This window comes from Pogoniulus pusillus, chromosome 17, assembly GCF_015220805.1.
Source record: "Pogoniulus pusillus isolate bPogPus1 chromosome 17, bPogPus1.pri, whole genome shotgun sequence".
In the NCBI taxonomy this organism is placed as follows: Eukaryota; Metazoa; Chordata; class Aves; order Piciformes; family Lybiidae; genus Pogoniulus; species Pogoniulus pusillus.
Genome location: NC_087280.1, coordinates 22,662,509 through 22,686,957, shown reverse-complemented (window position 1 = coordinate 22,686,957; position 24,449 = coordinate 22,662,509). Strand labels below are relative to the sequence as shown.

The 24,449-nt window shown below is 47.8% G+C and overlaps 1 protein-coding gene across 1 annotated transcript in view; it reads right to left on the bottom strand.

Moving 5' to 3' along the window:
* AGBL1 (AGBL carboxypeptidase 1) overlaps window positions 1-24,449 on the bottom strand; it is a 387,722-nt gene that overhangs the window by 352,276 nt on the left and 10,997 nt on the right. Inside the window, exons 3-6 of the mRNA XM_064157083.1 lie at window positions 7,508-7,571; window positions 5,007-5,153; window positions 3,375-3,506; window positions 286-379 (exon numbers count right to left, since the gene is read on the bottom strand). Of these exons, the coding sequence (XP_064013153.1) occupies window positions 286-379; window positions 3,375-3,506; window positions 5,007-5,153; window positions 7,508-7,571 (437 nt within the window). The remainder of the gene's footprint in view (window positions 1-285; window positions 380-3,374; window positions 3,507-5,006; window positions 5,154-7,507; window positions 7,572-24,449) is intronic.

Here is a 24,449-nt window from a genome sequence, read left to right as displayed (position 1 = left end):
AGCCAGTTCTGCCTGGGCAGTGAAGGACAATGCCTCTCAATCAAGCTGCCACCACTGTATAGGGTGCACTCCAAAGAAAAGGCCACTGGCATGAATCATATGATGAATCATAGCATTAACATGTCCTCCAGGGAACTATTTCTGCCTCTTCAAAAACCCTGCAGACTTCAAGTGAGTGGAAATTGTGCATCCACTTCTGATTTCATTGCCTCTTCAAGTGGAACCAAAATTTTATTTCTTTCATGCTGTCCTGGAAAGATGAGTTCCCTTGGGGCTACTGCCTACCTGACTGTCCTGACGTGTCTCTTGCTGTAGGGGCTGATCACTTTGAAAAGCAGCTCCATGGCTCCGTTGATGCCAAGGGTAGCTCCTGTGGTAACTAAACCAACAAAGAGGAAAAAAAACCCAATCAGATCAGAGGCAGGAGGCCTGCAAGGTTGTGTTTAGAGCTGATGCAAGGAGGAAGAGTGGCTGCCCTTGGGGCTATGAGAAATCTCTGGGTTCCCAACTGGACTTCACAAGGCATTTTATAACCACAGAAACTGAAACAGAAAGCTGTCAGTGGACACAGCCTGAGCCAAAATCCAGTCTGAGCCAAAATCAGACACAAAACCAGTGCCTCAGTCCTTCATAGAATCAACCAGGTTAGAAGAGACTTCCAAGATCATCCAGTCCAACCTAGCACCCAGTCCTAGCCAATCAACTAGACCATGGTTCCCCAAAGCCCTTTTTCCTGTAAGCAGATAACAAATCACAGCTAAACAGAATCATAGAATCAGTCAGGCTTGGAAGGGACCACAAGGATCAGCCAGCTCCAACCCCCCTGCCATGGGCAGGGACACCTCACACTAGATCAGGCTGTTCCGAGCCTCATCCAACCTGGCCTTAAACACCTCCAGGGGTGGGGCTTCAACCACCTCCCTGGGCAGCCCCTTCCAGGCTCTCACCACTCTCATGCTGAACAACTTCCTCCTCACGTCCAGCCTGAATAGGGTCATCTCCAAGCAATATGACAGGAGTTAAATTCATTCCACGTTTCCCAAAGGCAATTCATGAGGACAGTTTATTTCCCAGGTGCATAGAGGTCAGAGTTTTCTTTCTGTGCTATCAGTATGGGAGTGTTAAGGGGCAGGGATGCTCCTGAATGCAGCTTTACTTCAGCTGCACCAATTTTATCTTTAATCCTTCACTTAGTAATGCAGCAGGGACTTTTACAGCTAGATCATGCAATTCATGTTGGAAATGCCCTGTGCATAAACTAGGTACTTAGCCAGACCTCCCCACTATGAGACAGGAAGAGAAGGGACAAATACAGCTCTGAAATATTAAATGCAAGCAAACAGGGTTGAAAGGATCAATTAATCAACAGCAGCCAGAGGCAGGCCTGGCTGCCTGCCCACTGGTGGAGTTTGGTGATTTTGTAAATATCTCCCAGTGGTTATCAAGGAGCTGCCAGAGGACCTCATCATCTCCTGCATCCTACCCTTGTCCCTGCCAATTTGTCCTGTGATGGAAAGCTTTGCAAGGCTTGCCAGCTGCTTTCATACTAGCTGGTAATTCATTAGAGACAGGGTGGTGTACAAGGCTGCTTGAACTCATCCTTCCCCAGAGTGAGGCGTGGGCTGCCACACACAAGTGGTGGCAGAGATTGTGAACAACCCAGAGCAAAGAACTGGTGCATGAGATTGTGACAAAGACTCATCTTTTCTGCTTTCATTCCTAAGCACTCTCAGCGTTTGTTATGTGCTTCTGGATCCTCTTTAGTTCCACTCCATAAAAATAATTTCTTAAGGCTGGGAGCATGTAATCTCCTGGTTTGCTGCCACATCCACACAGACCTTCACTTAACCTCACTGCAGCTTCCCAGCTGGGCCACAGAGCCCCTTGGAAGGGGGAAGCACATCTGGAGAATGCTCCAGCAAAGTTCCAGAGGAGGGGCTCTGGAGTCTGACATGAACAGAAAGGAGGTCAGGCTGTGGTGTGCTTCCCAAAACCTCTGCAAACCCTGCAGCTGAAGGAGGGTGCAGGTGCACTGAAGCAGGGAGCAGGAAAATGTGTAGAGCATCATTTTGGGTGAGAGGCAGCACAGAGGCACTGCACAGCTGTGAAACCCAAATAAAGGCACGTTTCAGCTGCTGGCCTTGGCTGCGTTTTCAGTCACACTCAGACTTTCAAATGCTGCTTATCACAGAGAGGGAGCTTTAATGTTGAAGCTTGGCTGCCTGCCTGAGAGAGCCTATTGCAGGAAGCTAGCTTCTGGACAGATAGAAGGGACCTGCAGGGCTGGGCACCAGGAGTGCTGAATCATAGGAGGCATACAGCAGACTGCATACAGAATGACCATCAGGAGTTAGCCACCGGGCAAGGGAAGTGAGGAAGGAAATGAAAGGGTTAGGGTGAGCAAAGGGAAATTTGTGCTGACAACATAGTGCCCTATAGCAGGGAAATGCTGTATGAATCTGCAGTGATCTTGGGAGAGAACAGTGCAAATCCCATTGTTTGAATCTTTTAAGCTGAGGGCACTGCCAAGCAAGAAAAGCTGGGAGAGTGCATGAAAGGGGATACTAGGCTCAGGATCTAATATGTACTTCCAGAGGGGCCTTGAATGAGTAACTGATTTCTCTCCTCCAGTCTTTCTCCACCTGTATTTTCCTTCTTCATGAAGCTGCTGTGAAGATCAGGGCAATCAGCAGCAGTGAGACACGTGGCTGTTATGGTCATGGGAACTGCAGAGAGGCTTAAGGCACCTAAGTCTCAAGCAAAGGGCTTGCCTGTCTCTACTCTTGAACAGGAGACCAGTGCTGTGAATGTGTTTATTGTCACAGCCCACACATGATGCACACTGTAAAGGCTGGATGGACCCCTTGGGAATGACCTCCCTCTGTGGTCATTCTGGCCTTTGGGCCTAATTCTGTATATTAACAGGGCATGCAGGCACTGCCCTTAATCAGCAATGAGGTGACCTTATTGTGGCCTTTCTTAAGGAGGCCTATAAGAAAGCTGGGGAGGGACCTCTTAGGCTGTCAGGTTGTGACAGGACTGAGGGGAGTGGAACAAAGCTGGAAATGGGGAGATTCAGACTGGATGTTAGGAAGAAGTTCTTCAGCATGAGGTTAGTGAGAGCCTGAAAAGGGTTGCCCAGGGAGGTGGTGGGAGTCTCATCCCTGGAGGTGTTTAAGGCCAGGCTGGGTGAGGCTCTGAACAGCTTGATCAAGTGTGAGGCGTCCTTGGCCATGGCAGGGGGGTTGGAACTGGCTGATCCTTATGGTCCCTTCCAAGCCTGACTGATTCTATGTTTATTTGTGCTGGAATGACTAAAAAGAGATCTCTGGAGGTTGTCACAAAGAGGAAAAGAGGAAGATCCAGGTACTTACCATTATAAGCACAAACCCTCAGGACCCAGAGGCAATGGATAAGGTGCAGGTGGTGGCCCAAGTTTCTTCTTGCCAAGCTCAGTATTGTATCAGTTACTTCTGACTTCTGTGCCTTCAGCCCAAACTTCCTATCTATGAAAAGCAAGCAAGAATCAAACTACCAGAAAGACCAGAGCTGATAAACCGATTTGCACCAAAGCTCATAACTCAAGGCCTCATAAGAAAGGCTTTCAATTGTATCTGTGAGTTAGGTCAGCACTATTCTTACTGGACACAGGAAAACATAGGATTTACCTAGTGTCATCACTTACAAATCACAGGCTCACAAGATGGCTTGGGTTGGACAGAACCTTTAAGGGTCACCTTTGCATCTTTACCTGGAGCAGATGGCTCAGAGCCTCATCCAAACTCACCTGGAATGTTTTCAGGGCTGGGACATCTACCACTGCTCTGAGACACTTGTGTCAGTGTTTCATCACCCTCACTGTGAAAAACTTCTACCTTCTGTCTTGTCTATATCTCCCCTCTTTTAGCTTAAAATAATCACCCCTTGTCCTGCTGCAGCTAAAAAGATTGTCCCGATCTTTACTCTCACTCTTAAGTGATGAGAGACCTCAGTAAGGTGTCTCCAGAGCCTTCTCTTCTCAAGGCTGAACAACTCTCTCAACTCTTTTTATAGGAGAGGTGTTCCAGTTCTTGGATCTTTTTTTGTGACTCTTCTCTGAACCACCTTCAACAGGTCCATGCCTTTCTTCTGCTGAAGACACCAGAGATAGTGACAGCACTGCAGGTGAGGTCTGACTGGAACGGAGCAAAGGGGCAAAATCACCTCCCTTGACTTGTCCGTCATGCTGCTTTTGATCCAGCCCAAGATACAGTAGACCTTCTGGGTTGCAAGCACTTATTGCCTGCTTATCTCCAGATTTTCATCCACCACTACTCCAAGCTCTTCTCCACAGGTTGCTTTATCCCCCATCCTGTATTGGTAACTGAGGATTGCCCTGATCTCGGACTTGATGTCCAGATGGAATAAGTGCTGTCTCTCAGGGGTCTAACCTGGGACCAGTGCCATTTTAGTGTCTTCATCAATGGCATAAACAGTGACAATGGTGGAGCCAGTCCAGAGGAGGCCATGAAGATGCTGAGAGGGCTGTAGCAGCTCTGTTATGAGGACAGGCTGAGAGAGTTGGGGCTCTGCAGCCTGGAGAAGAGAAGGCTTAGAGGAGACCTTGGAGTGATCTTCTAGTATCTGAAGGGGGCTACTGTAGGACTGGGGAGGGACTATTGATGAAGTTTAAACTGGCAGAGGGGAGGTTGTAACTAGATATTAGAAAGAAGGTCTTTGCAGTGAAGTTGGTGCGACACTGGCACAGGTTGCCCAGGGAGTCTACAGATGCTCCCTCCCTGAGCTGTTCAAGGCCAGGCTGGATGAGGCCTTGAGTGACCTGTTGTAGCGGGAGGTGTCCCTGCCTATGGCAGGGGGTTGGAACTGGGTGATCCTTGAGGTCCTAAACCTTTCTATGACAAACCCTCAGCTGTCTGTCAGACACATTCCAGGGCTGATTACTGCTGGGGCTCCCAGATAGTTTTGGCTCCCACAGCCCAAGAGGTCCATCCCCCACTCAGCAGTACCTCTTTGACCGACTCTGGCCAGCAGCCGAAGCAGGGGCAGCAGGATGCTGTGGTCAGGCGGCTTGGCCTGAGCGGCAATGGCGAGAGCCTGCAGCAGAGCTTCACTGCCCCCCTTGCTGATCACGTACTGGATCCTCCGGCCAGTCCCTGCGAACAAGAGGAGAGGCTTTGCTCAGAACATCCCTTTTCTGATCCACAGCTACCACAAACCCTTGCCTCATGTGGGGCTCCCATGACCTTCCAGCAGTGTTGTATCGCTATAAACCCAAAGACTTTTGTAGAACTCACACACACACACACACAGGTTGGCAAAGCCTCTCAGGAGCACCAAGGCCAACCTAGAACCCTACTCCACAAGATTCACCTTAGACCATAGCCCTAAGCACCACATCCAAAACACCCTGAAACACATGCAGGGTGGGTGACGCTGCCACCTCTCTGAGTAGCTCATTTCATTCCCTGACTACTCTCTCTATTAAAAGCTTTCCCCTAATGGCCAATCTAAACCTTCCCAGACTCAGCTTGAGGCCATTCCCCCTTGTTCTGTCTCCAACTAACTGTGAGCAGAGCCCAGCAGCAGCCTCTCCACAATGTCCCTTCAGGTAGTTTCAGACAGCAATGAGGCCTAAATTCTCTGGACACAATTCAGCATCCCAATGTCCTTCTTCTAGTGAGGGGCCCAAAACTGAATGCATTCTTTGGGGTGCAACCTCCCAGGTGCTGACTACAAGGTGATGGTCACCCCCCTGGTCTTTTTCCCCTCTTTGGACTCTCTCTTGAGGGCCCAATCCTCAGTTTACCACTGAGCTAGGATCCATGACGTAAGGAAAGGGGTGAAGCATCATGGTCACCTTGCTGAATTCTTTACTTCTCAGGCCATTTTTCTCCCCATGTCTGTATGAGAGAGTGATTGGCATTGGAATGGGCTGCCCAGGGAGGTGGTGGAGTTGCCATTCCTGGAGGTGTTCAAGAAAAACCTGCATGAGGCACTTAGTGCCATGGCCTGGTTGATTGGCTAGGACTGGGTGCTAGGTTGGACTGGCTGAGCTTGGGAGTCTCTTACAACCTGGTTGCTTCTATGATGCTAAACAGGAGGTAGTAGAAAAAATGGTTGTAGCCTCAGCCTCCTCTTTTTCAGACTAACCATCCCCAGCTCCCTCAGTCGCTCCTCATAAGATTTATTCTCTAGGCACCTTACCAGCTTTGTTGCCCTCCTTGGCTCTCAGTTGGGCTTGGCCTGGAAACCATGAAACCATGCAGGCTACTGCCTTTTGCTCCAGCAGTCATTATCTCCCCAAACCCACGTCCTGCAGGAGTTTTTAATTGTGGACTGAAATGTGGCAGAGAGGAAGCAGCAGAGACATCAACAGGTTTCAAAGGAGCAGAAGGCTTAGTGATCTTTTCTCAGATAGTGGAAATTAAACAAGCAGTGGGCTTCTGCCAAACAAAAAGGAATCTGAGAGAAGCTTTGCAGACAGCTTTCAAACACATCTGGGTCTGCAAAGAAACTACTTTCTAATCATGGGAGCCCTGCTGTGTCAACAAATATTGATCTGTGGGCAACTGCAGCAGCAACTTCAGGCTCCGTGGCTGGAGAAAGCCACATGTGCAGTTCCTAGGGGGGCTGACAGTGCCTCTTGTCCTCCATGTAGTCAATCCTTCATCTAGCTAAGGAACAGCACTGCAGTGCTTCAAAAGAGAGGTCCAGCTGGATAGGTGATGTGTGTGGTGGGAGGCTCAAGGAGTGAGGGATGCAGGAGGCATTTTGGTTGAGTGTCAGAGATTATGGAATGCTTTGAAATTCAGCCTTTGAAACACAGAGGGAAAAAAAGATACTTTCTCTGGGTCTTTCTTATGATATTTCCCTTTAACTTACAGAAAAAGCTTCGTTTTGCAAACACAGGAGGAAGCACAGAAACATCCAGCTTGGAAAAGAACCTCAAGACAAGGCCAACCTACAACCCTGCTCTACAAGATTCACCTCAAACCATGGCCCTCAGCACCACAGCCAAACCACCCTCAAACACATCCAGCCTGGCTGACTCCACCGCCTCCCTGGGCAGCTCATTCCACTCCCTGACAACTCTCTCCATGAAAAACTTCTTCCTAATGTCCAGCCTAAACCTCCCCAGTCTCAGCTTGAGGCCATTCCTCCTTGCCCTATCTCCAATGACCTGTGAGCAGAGCCCAGCAGCAGCCTCTCCACAGCGTCCCTTCAGGTAGCTGAGGTAGCTGACAGCAATGAGGTCATTCCTCAGCCTCCTCTTCCTCACACTCACTATCCTCAGCTCCCTCAGTCACTCCTCATCAGATTTATTCTCCAGGCCCTTCCCCAGCTTGGTTGCCCTCCTCAGGACCCCCTTCAGGAAGGGCTGTTCATCTCTAGACACAATCCAGGTTTTGCTGGTCAAGCTTAGGAAGCTTTGATTCCCCTGAGCTATTTGAGGACTCCCTACCTGGCCATAGCTCGCATGCATTGCCCCAGAGTTTTGTTTCCTTACCCAGAGAGAGCAAGTCAGTGAGGACACCAAGAATATTCAGGATGACATCCTTGTCACAGGAGCTCTGAAACAGAAACACACCAGATTTAGGGGTCTGTTTAGAAAGAGGCAGCACACAGAGCCATAGTCCATCATGTGGCACAGAGGCACAAGAGGCAATCCTTGTTTGGATACTGAGTACCTTTGGTGTCATCTGCCCAGGAATATGTGGAATCACATTGCTGATATAATTTAAAAGCCTCTGACAGCCATCCTCATCATCCTAGACAATATTTAACAGGCTGCAGCATCTCTGCAGATTTTCCATCTCAATTCTAAATGACATCTCTCTTTTTTGGGTTGGTCTGGCTACCTCAAAAATGAGGACATTATCTGTCACACTGAACTGCTAACTGTGAAATGGTTTTCCATGACAGCACCCCTTGCTGCTGGCAGTCAGAGAAGAATGTCTTCAAATTACATTAATCTCACAAGAAAATTCCTCTCTTTCACAGAATCAGAGAACGGGTTGGGTTGGAAGGGACTTCCAAAGCTCATCTAGTCCAACCCCCCTGCAGTCAGCAGGGACATCCTCCACTATGTCAGGTTACCCAGAGACCTGCTGAGCCTAACCTTGATTGTATCCAAAGATGGGGTCTCAAACCCCCTGGGCAACCTGTTTCAGTGTTTCCCCAACCTCATGGGGAAGAGCTTGTCCCTAACATCCAATCTAAACCTCCTCTTCTCTAAATTCAAACCATTGCTGCTCATTGCAGGCTCACAGTATGTCAGGGGTTGGAAGAGACTCAAAGAGATCATTGAGTCCAACCCCCCTGCCACAGCAGGACCACACAGTCTAGCTCAGGGCACACAGGAACACATCCAGACAGTCCTGGAAAGGCTCCAGAGAAGGAGACTCCACAACCTCTCTGGGAAGCCTGCACCAGTGCTCTGGGATCCTTGGAGTAAAGAAGTAGCCCCTTCTGTTGAGCTGGAATCTGCTGTGCTACAGCTTCCATCCACTGCTCCTTGTCCTATCACTGCAGACCTTTACAAACAGTCCCTATCCAGCCTTCTCATAGGCTTTTGCAGCTTTGCTGATACAACCACAAGGAAACTTGGAATTTGGAAAATAGAAAAGATGCCCTAAACTTATTTTCAGTCGAGCCCCAGTAAACACCATACTTTAACCTGACACATTCTGCTTTAGATTTTGCACTGGATGAAGATACACTACGCTTGAGAAGGAAGCACACAGTGTCTTCCATCCATCCCTGTGACATGCCAGACCCCTCAGAATCACAGAATCAACCGGGTTAGAAGAGACCTCCAAGCTCAGCCAGTCTAACCTAGCACCCAGCCCTGTCCAGTCAACTAGACCATGGCCTCATACAGCTTCTTTTTGAACACCTTCAGGGAAGACAACTCCACCACCTCCCCAAGCAGCCCATTCCAATGCCAATCACTCTCTCTGACAACAACTTCCTCACAACATCCAGCCTAACCTGCCCTGGCACAGCTTGAGACTGTGTCCCCTTCTTCTGTTGCTGGCTGCCTGGCAGAAGAACCCAACCCCACCTGACTACAACCTCCTTTCAGGTAGTTGCAGACAGCAGTGAGCTCTGCCCTGAGCCTCCTCTGCTGCAGGCTGCACACCCCCAGCTCCCTCAGCCTCTCCTCACAGGGCTGTGCTCCAGGCCCCTCCCCAGCCTTGCTGCCCTTCTCCAAACACCTTCCAGCACCTCAACATCTCTCTTGAATTGCTGGAACAGACCTCCAGAGGTCATCTACTCCAGACCCCCTGCAGTCAGCAGGGACATTCCCACTACAGCAGGGGATAATTATTAACAAAACCAAACTCCAAATCTCTGAAAGCCAGAATTGCCTTCATATCAGCTTGGGTCAGTTCCCAGCACTACCAAACTCTAACTGTTCAATTCACACTCCGTGCTGGTATAAGTGAGCAACAGGGACAAGAGTGTCAGCAGGGGAGTGAGATAAAAGAGCAAAGTGTGGTCAGCAGAAAGAGAAAGAGGAGTCAGGTAAGGATGAGAGATCGGAGCAAACAGAGAAGCACTTCTGAAGCAAGGGACTCAGGGGATGAGGGTCTGTGAGCACTGCTGCCTCTCTGAAGGCTCACCTTGCTTTTGTTGTTAGCTAAAATCCACAGGCAAAGTGCAATTCTCATTCCCATCTCAGAGCTGGCCCATGCCCAGAGCAAAAACCTGCTGTGCCCGTTCAGTACTGCATTAACTCAACGAGCAGAGATCTCTGCACTGAACATAAAAGTTCAGTCCCTTTATGAACCGTGTTGAAATGGCAAGGCTCAGGGTGGTAGGATTACTGCTTCTTTCAGAGCCAAGAAAAACAGAATATGTGGCTTTAATGAAATGCAGCAACACTCAGTTCACCAGGCACTGCCACCCTCACCTTACAGAAGGGACCAAATTCATCTCACTGGCTCAAGGGACCACACAGAGCTAAAAGTCTGCAGCAGGGTCAGAGCAGCTCTGCATATTCCTATGTCATACAGATAGTTCTAGCCTCTGCTCTTGCTCTGGTGAGACTCCATCTTGAGTGCTGCATTCACTTTTGAGTTCCTTCATTTAAGAGGGACAGAGATATAATCAACCAGGTTGGAAGAGACCTCCAAGATCATCCAGTCCAACCTAGCACCCAGCCCTGGACAATCAATAAAACCATGGCACTAAGTGCCCCATTCAGGATTTGCTTCAACACCTCCAGGGATGGTGACTCCACCACCTCCCTGGGCAGCCCATTCCAATGCCAATCTCTGTCAAGAACTTCCTCCTAACATCCAGCCCAGACCTCCCCTGGTATAACTTGAGACTGTGTCCCCTCATTCTGTTGCTGGTTGCCCGGGAAAAGAGCCCTACCCCACCTGGCTGGAGAAGGTCCAGCAGACAGCTACAAGGATGATGAGAGGAATGGAGCACTGCCTGATAAGGAGAGGCTGAGGGACCTGGGGCTGCATAGTCTGGAGAATAGAACACAGAGGGCATTTAATCAATGTTTATAAATCTCTGAGGGCTGGAGGTCAGGGGGCGGGGGGAGGAGAACAGGCTCTGCTCACTGCTCCCTGGGATAGGACAAGGAGCAATGGGTGCAAGTTGCAGCACAGGAGGTTCAAGCTCAACACAAGGGGCAACTTCTTTCCTATTAGGAAGGACAGAGCACTGGCACAGGCTGCCCAGAGAGGTTGTGTAGTCTCCTTCTCTGGAGCCTTTCAAGGCCTGTCTGGATGTGTTCCTGTGCGCCCTGAGCTAGACTATGTGATCCTGCTGTGGCAGGGGGGTTGAAGTCGATGATCTCTTTGAGTCCCTTCCAACCCTTAACATCCTGTGAGCCTGTGATATGCTGATCTTAGTAATTCATCCTTTCACTCACTACTCCACAGTCCTGATCTGTCTCAAGCCTCCCAGAGCAAGCAAAGCACAATCAGAATTCCCTTCCTGAGAGATTCTTGGCATTTTTCATTGAAGGGACTTAAACAGTCAGGGACAGGCTGTCAGGAGCGACAAGTACCCACCGAATTTAGTGACTCCAGGAAGAGTTACTGTTCTCAGCACCTTTTTAAAGATCAGGGCTGCCTAAATCAGGCTGTCCTCTGCTTTTGTCCTGCTGCCTCTCAGTATCCCTTTCCTCTGTAGGTGGATGGATTACACATTAAGGTTTCAGTAATGAAGTCTTCATTGATTTATGCTCCTATTACACCGGGTTGTTTATTTTAACTGATTGGATTGTGGGTTTCCTAGGCCATTAACACAAATAGTGATGACATAAGATATCCTCTGACTTGCCATGTGCTTTAATCCAGGGACTCAGGCGAACAAAGGACTCGAGGGGAGATGAAAGATCAACCTTTAGAATGTGTAAATTAGATCTGTGTGATATTGCCAAATGTTTCACCTGACTGTTTACTGTGGATGTGTTAACTCCAAAACCCTGACTGCATTGGTGCCCCTTTGCTCCTCTTCCTCCAGCACACCACTGAGGGAATTACAGAATCACAGAATCAACCAGGTTGGAAAAGACCTCTAGGATCACCAAGTCCAACCTAGCACCTTAGCCTTCTGATTAACTAACCCATGGCACTAATTGCCTCATCCAGCCTGCTTATAAACACCTCCAGGGATGGGGGCTCCACCGCCTCCCCAGGCAGCCCATTCCAATGCCAATCACTCTTTCCATGTAGAACTTCTTCCTAACATCCAGCCTAAACTGCCCTGGCACAGTTTGAGGCTGTGTCCTCTTGTTCTATCCCTGGGAGAAGAGACCAATACCTGCCTGGCTACAACCTCCTTTCAGGTAGTTGTAGAGGTGAAAGAAGGTAGAAAGGTGGTTGGGAGCCCCTCCTGGGCACTGGGAGGGGTCTTGTATTTCTGTATTACTTTTAGCTTGTATATTATTGTATACAGTTGTAAATATCTGTAACAGATTGTATATATATGCTTGTAAATTGTGCTAAGCTGCAAATATAAAGCATCATTCCTTAACTTCCAGCCAGCTGAGTTAGTCTGGTTAATCTAGTGGTGGTGGTGAAACTCCAAAACCACTCCAGTCAGGAAACTCTGCTCCAGACCTCTTCCTTGCTCCAGACCTCTTCCCTTCTCCAGACCAGACTCCCACCTCTGGATGACTCCTGTCTTGGCTGCACCAATGGATGAAATTACAAATCCTAACTTATTCCCCACTAACCTTTGTGGCACCACTACATAATACAGAGCACTGCAGAAGAACACAGCTCCAATTTATAACAGTAAGACAATGCCTGTGTGGAGGTGGGGAGGGGGAAAGCAAACCATCCCCAAAAAACAACCCTAAAGTTGCTCTTGTCTTGCAATTTGCCTGTTGAAACTACTCAGATCTTGACTAGTTAGCTTGAGATTTTCAAAGTCATCCAAGACATTTGGGCATTGCAGTGTACTAGCAACTATTCACAGACTCAGAGAATCAACCAGGTTGGAAGAGAGCTCCAAGTTCATCCAGTCCAACCTAGCACCCAGCCCTCGACAATCAACCAGACTATGGCACTAAGTGCCTCACCCAGCCTTTTCTTGAACACCTCCAGGGTTTAAATTAGTACTCATACCAAACTGTTTGTGGATGAATTACCAAAGGATCCATTCATAAAAAGTACACTTTAAAAATAATAAAAATCAGTAAATCATCTTTTTTCCCCCCAACAGTAAGTAGAAATAAGAAAACCACAACCTGTGCCTGAGCTAAAAAAGATGAATAGAGTCATTTCTTTAATGCAAATTACTTACCCAGCTCTGGTTAAAATAAACACATTAGTTATTTTTATTGAAAGCTGTGTTTGATGGTTCAAGAATAAACCCTAAGCAAGGAAAGATGTAAAATTCCTCCTGCTAAATATTTTCCCTTCCTGTCAGCATTTAGGGATGTTAGATATTAACATCCACATGCTCACAGGCTAATGAAGATGCATTCGTGGTAAATGGGTGCAGTGAGAGCAGCACAAAGATCCCAGAGGCTCCAGTGAAATTGCACAAAACACCACCCACCCTCTTGCAGGATTCCACTGAAGGGATATAAAGTCAGAGCCAAATTGTTACCTATTAACAAGAGCCTGTGGCTGCTTTTCAGGGCTCGAAGCTGGACAAAGGCTAAAGCAGCAAAACCCATCACTTAAAATATCAAGCATGGCTGTAGCTGTTGGCCAGATCCCCTCATCTTAGCCTTGCTCCAGCAAAGCTTGCTGCCTTTCTCACCCAGCCAGGTGTATCACAGGGCTGAGCTCAGGTGCAGTTAATCAGCTCCCAAATGATAGCTCCTCTCTGAGCTTGTTTTTGGAAATTAATCCCTGAAACTCTGGAGTTTTGGTTAGCTTGGCTGAAGCTCCTCATAGGTAAAACAGCAGGAGACAGAGAGCACAAGGCATAAATAAAAATTAATAGATAAATAAATATATAGAACCCAGGACACAGTCATTGATCACAGGATCAGAGGCTCCCAGGATGTTAGGGGTGGGAAGGGACTCAAGGAGATCATCCAGTCCAAGCCCCCTGCCACAGAAGGACCATACAGTCTAGCTCAGGGCACACAGCAACACATCCAGACAGGCCTGCAAAGGCTCCAGAGAAGGAGACTCCACAACCACTCTGGGCAGCCTGTGCCAGGGCTCTGGGACCCTTCCAGCCAAGAAGTTGCCCCTTGTGTTGAGCTGGAACCTGCTGTGCTGCAGCTTCCATCCATTGCTGCTTGTCCTATCCCAGGGAGCAGTGAGCAGAGCCTGTCCCCCCCTCCTGACCCTCAGCCCTCCGATATTTAGAGACATTGATTCAATCCCCTCTCAGTCTTCTCTTTTCCAGACTAAGCAGCCCCAGGTCCTTCAGCCTCTCCTCATCAGGCAGTGCTCCAGGCCCCTCATCATCCTTGTAGCTGTCCGCTGGACCCTCTCCAGCAGATCCCTGTCCCTCTTAAACTGAGGAGCCCCAAACTGAATGCAGTACATCGCATACAAGTGATTAGTGACATTGGGTTTGGAGGACAACAGCTTGCTCCCCAGATCCTTCTGACTGGCAGCTCAGGTGATTTTGCTGACCCATGATTAAGCAGGAAAGGACTTTCTGTCTCCTTGTCCTGCTGCTGGGAAAACAGGAAGGCAAGCTGTTATTTACTCCAGAGAAGATTATCGCAGCTAAGCCACGGTAACAGTAATCCTGATTTGTCAGAGAAGTCTCCTGAGAGGGTTTTGCTGCAAGATCTGAAGATCCAGAGGCTGGAATTGTTTCTGTCCCACCTGAAGACCACCAGCTACCCGTGCAGCTCCCCTTTCTGCACTGCCTTAAGATGAAGACTTCCCCATAAACTCAGCCTTTTACCTCACTCTTGGGCTTTCATGTCTTTGCCCAAAGGCAACTCTTTCTTCAAATGAGACATGCCAACTACCAGGAGAGTTTGCTGTCAGTCTAAGGAGGTTACCCAGAAAGAAATCAAAGAGGATTAATTTGTGCAGTGTGATGGTTCCTAATAAATATTTGATCTGGGGGCAGAAATAGGAAGCAGCTATTTCCACTCACAACAAAAATAATCCATGCAAGGTTAAAGGAGCCATTCCTGCAAGACAAGGCAGGGCAGGATTTCTACCCATGCTACTGGTAAATTATTTTTTCAGTGTATAGAATGGTTTAGGTTGGAAGGGACCTCAAAGATCAGCCAGTGCCAGCTCCCCACCATAGGCAGGGATACCACCCACTAGAACAGGTCACTCAAGGCCTCATCCAACCTGGTCCTGAACACCTCCAGGGAGGTTGTGGAGCACAGAAGCACAGAATGTTATCAAAGACCACATTTTGTGTTTCTGTGCTCCACAACCTCCCTGGGCAACCTGTGCCAGTGTCTCACCACCCTCACTGCAAAGAACCTTTTCCTCACATCCAGTTTCAATCTCCCCTCTGCCACTTCAAACCCATTCCTCCTCATCCTTGTCAATAGTCCCTCCCCATCTCTCCTGTAGCCCCCTTCAGATACTGGAAGGCCACTCCAAGGTCTGCTCAAAGCCTTCTCTTCTCCAGGCTGCAGAGCCCCAGCTCTTGTAGCCTGTCCTCATAGCAGAGCTGTTGCAGCCCTCTGAGGATCTCCTCTGGACTCACTCCAGCAGTTCCATGTCCTTCTTGTGTTGGGGGCTCCAGAACTGTCATCTCATAACTGACAAAAAAACAACCCCAAAACACACAGCAGAGAGCCCAGGCTGGTCCTAAAGAAAAGCTTTTGCTGCACTTGGCTAACAAACTTCCAGACCTGGTTGTTTTTCTTAGAGAGGCCAAGGATTAGGATGTCCAGTTCCAGGAGTTAGTTGTTTCTAAACAGGGAAGAAGGATTTGATGGGTTCAGAATATATCCTTTTTTCTCTTACCCTTAATAAATTTGCTTACACAAATAGCAGCAGTCAGAAGCTAACTGCCTGTGTAATGAGACTTGCATCTGCAAGTAAGATTTCACACTCTGCACTCAAAGCCTGGTGAAGAGACAGCCTGGTTCAAATTAACACCAGCTAAAATCAAGCCTAGGTTAGGGGCTGAGCAGCAGTAGTTCTCACTTTCTCCTGAGACCTCTAGAAACTATCAGGCTGCTATTAACTATTTTCATGCTTAAATCAAAGCTTCCCCTCCTGCCATTCTGCTGCTAGTGAGGCAGAGGTGCATACCAGATCCAACTGTTGGGCACAGCCACTGGCATTATGGATTTGCCAGCTGGGTATCTTCTTCCCACAGCTGATTACCCAGCTTTACAATAACTGTGAAGCCAGGTTTGGTGCCTTATGTTCTGTGCCTTGTCAGAGTAAATTGCTTTTTCTAATTTAAGTGGAGCTAAAAATTCACACTTAAATAAAAGAGCAAAATACCCTGGAGAGCTTCTTGTCTATGTGCTCCCATCCTCAGCCTCAATATTCACGAAGCTAACTGTGATTTCTTCTCCTTGGAAGGTTATTATCCACAGAATTGGATACATGGCAGTTTAGGGGGAAAAATAAATTGTTATTTCTGAGAAGGGAAAAAGGGGTTCAGGGATCTCTGAAATATCAGCAGGCAGCCTCTGGAGAGGGAGCATTCAAATTAGAGTGATTACAGCTCTGATTTTTGTATTACTGAAGCACCTTTGTTACAGTGCTAGCACCATCCAGCATTAGAAGGAGCCCAGGAAGCTGTGGTCCTACTACCCCTGCTCCTAAAGCACCCATCCAAACACACCCTCAGCAGCACTACAGATGACACCAGCCTCTGTGGTCAACAATCAGTGCATTTCTTTGGCTTAATCTGGGTTTCCTCTGCTGAGGAGTCAGGCCTGAGCAAGTGAGGAAACTCCAAGGAGACAGAAGGGAGAGAGGCTATTTAAAGACTCAGAGAGGAGGACCTTACTGCTTGGGCAGCGTCCTGCATGACCTCTTTAATCCTGCAAGAGAGGCATTCACAGCTGCATAGGATCATGTAGCCCTCAGACTGTACACAGGGCAGCCAAGGGACCTCCCAGAACAAGACACATGGTCCAACAAGTTCTTGACCCTGTTCCCAAACCTTAGAGATGAGTCCTTCCTGCTGGCCCCTGCAGAGCACTCTCATGGCTCACACCCCTTTTACCCAAGCACCAGCAATTGTCACTCCTCCTGATGCCTAGAACCAAGCCAAACTCTAATGCACCAGCCTAAAGCACCAGTTGTGGGTTCTGTAGCAGGTCCAGAGGAGAGCAACAAAGCTGGGGAAACGCCTGGAGAATAAATCTGATGAGGAGTGACTGAGGGAGCTGAGGATGGTTAGTGTGAGGAAGAGGAGGCTGAGGGAAGACCTCATTGCTGTATACAACTACCTGAAGGGACATTGTGGAGAGGCTTCTGCTGGGCTCTGCTCACAGGGAACTGGAGACAGAAGAAGGGGGAATGGCCTCAAGCTGAGGCTGGCGAGGTTTAGACTGGACATTAGGAAGAAGTTTTTCGCAGAGAGAGTGGTCAGGGAGTGGAATGAGCTGCCCAGGGAGCTGGTGGAGTCAGCCAGCCTGGCTGTGTTTAAGGGTGGTTTGGCAGTGGTGCTTAGGGCTCTGGTTTGAGAGGAATCTTGTAAAGTAGGGTTCTAGGTTGGCCTTGGTGCTCCTGATGGGCTTTGCCAATCTGGATGCTTCTGTGATTGTGTGAATACAGCAAACAGCCATGAAAATGTCCCTCTGTCTGCTCTGCTGCACTCAGGTGGGTGGCTTTCCTCATGGCCTGCTGTCACCTGAAGGTACGATTTCTCTCACCCTTGTCTGCACTTGGGTCTGACAACCTGCAGTATCCCTTTCAACAACACCCTGGCCTGCTGCTGGGTGTGATGACTGCATACCCTTCACAGCGGATGCCAGCTCACCCAGGCGACTGGGCAGAAGCAATGCCTTAAAACCAACTTCTGACAACGCCTTGGTGCACACAGGGCTCTGGGGCTGTGTTCTGAACTTCAGGGTCTCTTCTCAAGGAGTTTGTGCTAGACTCTATGGGACTAAACTGCTTCAGAGATGGGCAAATTCCAAACTTCTCTCTGAAATTCTTTGAAACACTGAAGGTGTTGAGATGTAACAGCTTGGCCTGAGCTGATCCCTAGCCAAAATAACTTGGTGAATAACATGGTGGAAATCATCTGTGCCAAGGAAGCTTACTATATTTAATGCAATAAATTGCACTAACATAACACCTTTCATCACAGGATCACAGATTTCTTCACAAATACTAATTAACACCTGCCCCACTGCATCCCTCATCAAGAAGATCAGATTCTTTGTCCTATACTTTTCCTGGTGGGAAATATCACCCCGTGGTGGGAAATTCACTTAGTCACTACCTAAGAAGATTGGTGGCAGAGCCCAGATAGTTCTTCCAACAAAGTGAAGCAGGAGCGTTGCCTGCACAGCCGTCTGGCTCTCAATCACACACTTCCAGTGCTTTGGGGAGTGGAGTGTTCAAAGATTTCCCTCCCTGGCATCAGCCTTCTGCTCACAACCACACAGGAGCTCATGCAGCAGAAAAGACCTAGCCTCTCTGAGGAGTCTTAGGAGCTACTCACCTCCAGGGCTAGTGGGTTCTAGCCCTGTTTCTGAAGCAACTGATCCCTGTGCCCAAGGATGAGGGAGATGCTACATTTAATTCATCCATACAGGAATTAAGAAGCACATCAACCAGCACCTAATCCTTTTCCAACCTGCTACCTCACAAAACCTGCAAGGTATTTCAGCTGGCTTCAGAGCCAGCTTGTTCAGTATGTCTGTGGCAGACCAGTAGTGCCACACAGCAAAATGTATTCACATCTGGATGTCTGCAGGGATCATGCCCTAATAAGCTACAACATATTGGGTAGTGTTGGCAGAGTGAATTGCTTTCTTTTCTCTCCTTTCTTGCTTTTCCCTTTTTATGTACTTTCTCCTTTCTCTCTTTTGTTCTCCTTTCTTGCTTTACCCTTTTCATTTACTTTCTCATTTTTGTTCTCCTTTCTTGCCTTTCCCTTTTCATTTACTTTCTCCTTTCTTTTGTTCTCTTTTTTTGCTTTTCCCTTCTCATTTATTATCTTTTCTTTCTCTTTCTCCTTTCTTTTGTCCCTTTTCATCTATTTTCTCTTTATTATTCTCTCCTTTCTTCTCTCCCTCTTCATATATTTTGTTTTCTTTTCTCTCTCTTTTTCCCTGCCAAAGTTCTGCATTCTCCAAGGAAAGATTGCCCTTGCACACAAGTTCCTCCCAATACAGAGTTCCTTTGTATCACTTGTTCCTCTCACTAATGCATCTCTAATAGAGCAATTACTTTATTATGCAGAACCAGTAGTAAAACACATTATTATATAACCTTAAAATGCTTCTGTCAAATTGGAAGTGTTAAGAGAATGAGGAATCTTTGAGATAAATCCAAACACGTGATGCTCTGCAAAAGGCTTTTAGACTTTCCTCTGACTATTTCTAATGTTCTTGCTGTAATTTCTTCTGCAGATAGATTCTCCCAGGTTTTTAGCTCTTGTTTCACAATAAGTCACCCATGACACCGAGAGATTCTGCCTGGATTCAATGTTACATTGTTCACTTTTCCCTCCCTCCCCTCTTTTTAATCTATTTTAATGCCAGAATTCATACTAGCATATGTCTTTCACAGCCCCTCCATAAATTTCTGTAAGGCATTAACCATTCTTGCACAATGATCTCTACAGGCACGTTAGCACCTACTGTTTATTGCTGTTTCTTGGCTTTATTCCTGTGTTTTATATTACTTTAGGTGTTACTGAACTATTTTTAAATATTAATGCTTCATTCAAATGCCACTCAGTTACAGTTACTTAACACAACTGCCACCCAAACTTAATAGAGAAGGATCTGGGTTTTCCATCTGTTGTAGTTCTCTTTTCCACTGATGATGGAGGAGCAGCAGCATCCAACACACTTCTGTCTTTGCCTGTGAGATTTTTATGGGTGTCAATCCAGAGAACACTCCAACTTTCAAAGAGTAGCATTTAGGAATTAACAAAGTTGTGGGTTTGTTTTTTTTTCCCCAAGCAATGGCATTTCTCAAAGTAGAATCATGGAATCAATCAGATTAGAAGAGACCTCCAAGATCATCCAGTCCAACCTAGCACCCAGCCCTATACAAGTGTGGAAGAATCCTTGGAAAGTTTCCATATCTACTTGGGTCTTATCTAATAAAACCACAGGTTTTGAAAACTGGAAATAGCTGTGTGAAGGTGCTACTGACATAGAATCATAGAATTATTAAGGTTGGAAAAGACCTCTAAGATCATCAAGTCCAATCTTCTATCCACTGCCTCCATGAGTGCAGTGCCACATCACCTTCAGTGATGGTGACTCCATCTCTTCCCTAGGTAGCCTGTTCCAATGTCTGACCACTCCTTCACTTAATTTTTTTCCCTCATATCCCATCTAAGCCTCCCCTGGCACAGCTGAAGGCCATTTCCTGTGATATTCCTGCTTGGGCTAGGCATGAGCCCAAGCAGGAGAGGCTGAGGGATCTGAGCATGTTCAGCCTACAGAAGAGGAGGCCCAAGGCAGACCTCATTGCTGTCTACAACTACCTGAAGGGAGGTTGGAGCCAGGTGGGGTTGGTCTCTTCTGTCAGGCACCCAGCAACAGAAGAATGCACACAGTCTCAAGCTGTGCCAGGGCAGGTCTAGGCTGGATGTTAGGAGGAAGTTGTTGCCAGAGAGTGATTGGCATTGGAATGGGCTGCCCAGGGAGAGGTGGTGGAGTCACCAACCCTGGAGGTGTTTAAAAGGAGGCCTGATGAGGCACTCAGTGTCACGGGTTAGTTAATTACAAGAGTTAGGTCATAGGTTGGACTGGATGATCTTAGAGGTCTTTGCCAACCTAGTTAATTTTGTGATGCTAAAGCCATGGAAGTACCCAGGTCTTGGAGCAGTGCCCTGGCACTTGTCTAGGATAGTGCTGTATTCTCAGCTTCTCTCTGTATTCCAGTGCTAACACTCTCATTTGCCACACATCAGTGTGACACTGACTTAGAATCATAGAATCAACCAAGTTGGAAGAGACCTCCAAGATCACCCAGTCCAACCTATCCCCCAGCCCTAGCCAGTCAACCAGACCATGGCACTAAGTGCCTCATCCAGTCTTTTCTTGAAGACCTCCAGGGATGGTGCCTCAACTGCCTCCCTGGGCAGCCCATTCCAAAGGGAAATCACTCTCTCTGTGAAGAACTTCCTCCCCACCTGGCTACAATGTCCCTTCAGGTAGTTGTAGACAGCAGTGAGGTCAACCCTGAGCTTCCTCTTCTCTAGGCTAAACAACCCCAGATGCCTCAGCCTCTGCTTGGACAGGCTGAGGCAAAGGATCACTGTGAGGTACATTCTAGTTTAGTAAAACTCCATCCCTCTCTCCTGCCAGACCAAGCGTCCTTATGTGTCAGCCTATCCCACCTCCAAAAATGCTTCCCAGAAGAGCAGTGAAAATGCCCTTAATCAGTCAACACTTAATAATGATGATTGAGGTATGAGTAGTAGAGGAAAAAAAAAACCTAATAACTATTGTTAGTCACAGCTTATTTTCTTGAGAGATAGAACCTGAAAGTGAAAATGATGAACCTACTTTTACCATCCGGTCTAAGTGAAAAATCAAACAGCAAACAAAACTCGGCAGCCACAATGAACAGCAACCTCTGTTTCGAGATTATTAATGATTCAAAGTATTATTCCTCCTAATGTAGAGCAGAAGATCTGTTTAACTGCATTGCTGAGACCCATTTGTCTAGATTTAAACAGCAATCTCTTAAAAGCAAAGCCCTCAGTGCTGGGAGAACGCTGCCAAGTTTTTAAAAGGTATGACAGGGCTATGTAATTTTCCATCCTGGAAGGTAACAAAGTTTTTTATTATCTTTAGTCTACACCCTGTGCAAGACACTCAGCAAGCCAATGCTATCATATTAAAGAGAGATATGTTTGGGGCTTTATTCAGCCCTTGTTATTTCAATTGAGAAGCTCAGAAGCACTTGCAAACTAAGTGCTGGTCAGTCAAGCTAAAAGGCATTTTATTAACTCAGTAAGTGAGCCCACTGCAGCTTTTTTCCTCCAGGAAAATGTGACAGGAGCTAAATCTAAGAACACAAGCTCACTGTCCTCTCAGAGGCTCCTGAGGTGAGATCCAGGCTAACGTAGATCAGGGATGCTGCAAAGTGAGAGATGAATGGGAGCTCTCACTCCTACCGCTACCTCTCTCTGAGCAACCAGACTGTGGCATTTTTGCAACACAGAATCATAGAATGATTTAGATTGGAAAGGACCTCAAAGTTCATCCAGTTCCAATCCCCGGCCATAGGCAGGGACACCTCCCACTAGAACAGGTCACTCAAGGCCTCATCCAACCTGGTCCTGAACACCTCTCTGGGCAACCTGTGCAAGTGCCTCACCACCCTCACTGCAAACAACTTCTTCCTCGCATCCAGTTTCAATCTCCCCTCTGCCACTTCAAACCCATTCCTCCTCATCCTGTCATTACAAGACCTTATCAGTAGTCCTGTCCCAGCCCTCCTGTTAGTCCCCTTCTAATACTGGAAGGCCACTCCAAGGTCTCCTCAAAGCCTTCTCCAGGCTGCAGAGCCCCAACTCTCATATCCTGTCGTCATAGGAGGACAAATACTTGTCAATATGGTAGCTCACTGCAAAGAACTTTGAAGATCACATTCTGTGCTCCACAACCTCCCTTGGCAACCTGTGCCAGTGTCTCGCCACCTTCACTGTAAAGAACATCTTCCTAACGTTCTGTTTCAATCTCCCCTCTGCCAGTTTAAACCCATTCCTCCTCTACCTGTCCTTAGAAGCAAACGTGGACACTTGCTGCGCCCAAAAGAGTGTGAGGGACAGCATCAACCCAAGACATCCCAACCCAAGAGGAAAGGAGCACAATGTCTCCTCATGTGCCACCCTCTATAGACTGCTTAACTTCACTCCATTGAGATCTCCTGTGGTGTTCACCAGAACAAACTCCAAGAGCTATCCTTCCCAAGACACTGACACAGGGAACAGGCTCAGAATGTGCTGGCATATGTCTTGGGAAAAGAGAGGCCCTTTGGCAGGAGCCATGTGTTCTAGCATCGGGAAGGGACTTCTGCTCTCTCTACAGACCCATCCATATCTCACTGAGGTCTGAGCAAATGCAGTCTTGGGGTCACAGTGAGCCACCTTTGAAAGAAATGCGAGGCTTGCACTGAATACCTACTAGAGATCATTCTGTGTCAGGCTACCTCTGATGCTTGCATCCATTGCCAGCATGGGGCAGGAGGATAGAAACTAACAAAAATCTTATCATAGAATCAACAAGATTGGAAGAGAGTTCCAAGCTCAGCCAGTCCCACCTAGCACCCAGCCCTGGCCAATCAACCAGACCATGGCACTAAGTGTCCCAGCCAGGCTTGGCTGCAACACCTCCAGCCACAGCGACTCCATCACCTCCCTGGGCAGCCCATTCCAATGCCAATCACTCTCTCTGCCAACAACTTCCTCCTAACATCCAGCCTATCCTTCCCCCAGCACAACTTTAGACTGTGTCCGCTTGTTCTGTTGCTGGTTGCCTGGCAGAAGAGACCAACCCCATCTGGCTACAGCCTCACTTCTTGAATGGAGGAGGCTACAACTGGACACAGCACTCAAGGTGTGGCCTGAGCAGTGCTGAGCACAGGGCAAAAGAATCTCCCTTGTCCTGCTGGCCACACTGTTTCTGAGCCAGCCCAAAATGCCATTGGCTCTGCTGCCCACCTGGGCACACTGCTTCCTCACCTTCAGCTACTCTCTACCAGCAACCCCAGGTCCCTCTCTACCAGCACCCCCAGCTCCCTCTCTACCTGGCTGTAGTGCTGCTTGGGGTTGTTTTGACCAAAGTGTAGAACCCTGCACTTGGCCTTGTTAATTCTCATCCCATTGGCCTCTGCCCACCCATCCAGCCTGGCCAGGGCCCTCTGCAGAGCTCTTCTACCCTCCAACAGATCCACACCTGCTCCTAGCTTGGTGCCATCTGCAGACTCACTGATGCTGGATTCAATCCCCTGTTACAGATCATCAATAAAGACATTAAATAGGACTGTGCCCAGAACTGATCCCTGAGGCACACCACTAGTGCCAGCTGCCAACTGGATGTGGCACCATTCACCACCAGTCTCTGGACCTAGCCCTCCAGCCAGTTCTTGACCCATATCAGAGTGAATCTGTCCAAGCCATAAGCTGCCAGCTTTGCCAGGATCTTGTTGTGGCAGACTGTGCCAAAGGCTTTGCTCAACTCCAGTTAGCCTATTACAGTATCACAGTATCACCAAGGTTAGAAGAGACCTCACAGATCACGTCCCTTTTTTTTAAGCATCTTCTCAAACAAACCTATTGGCATCACAGGGGTTTGCTATAATGTAGCAGGGGGACTCAGCTAGGAAGATTTCCATCTGTTTGACCAGCCAGCCACTCAGATGATCACCTTTCAGACAAAACCCTCCTGAGCTGGCAGGCAGTGAGATACAGCTGCTGCTGTGGACACTTTTGAAACAACCTGCTAATAAACATGGTATTTTTTTTTCCCTCAGAGAGAAAGTCACTTCAGTGCATCACTGCTTCCAGCTGTCCTTTGAAATCCCTGTCTGTTATGGGGAGATCAAATGCCCTTAGCCCTGTTGGAAGAGAGTCTGTCAAAGAAAACCAGAGTCAGGAACGTATTTTCTTTCTCATTTGTCACCTCCAGCTCTCTCCATGACTTGGCTAACTTTAGCATGGGACAAAACACCACTCAGACATGGGAGATTTTCCCCAAAAGGAGGCCAGATATATCGAGGCAGTAGTGCTGCTTTCCTCTGGCCTCTCCAGAGACTGCCTCCATGTGGATGGTGCTGATTTATTCCTGGAAAAACTGAAGGTTGAAAGAGGCACTTCAGTTTGTTCCTCTGACCTCATCAGATCAGAATTTGAATGGC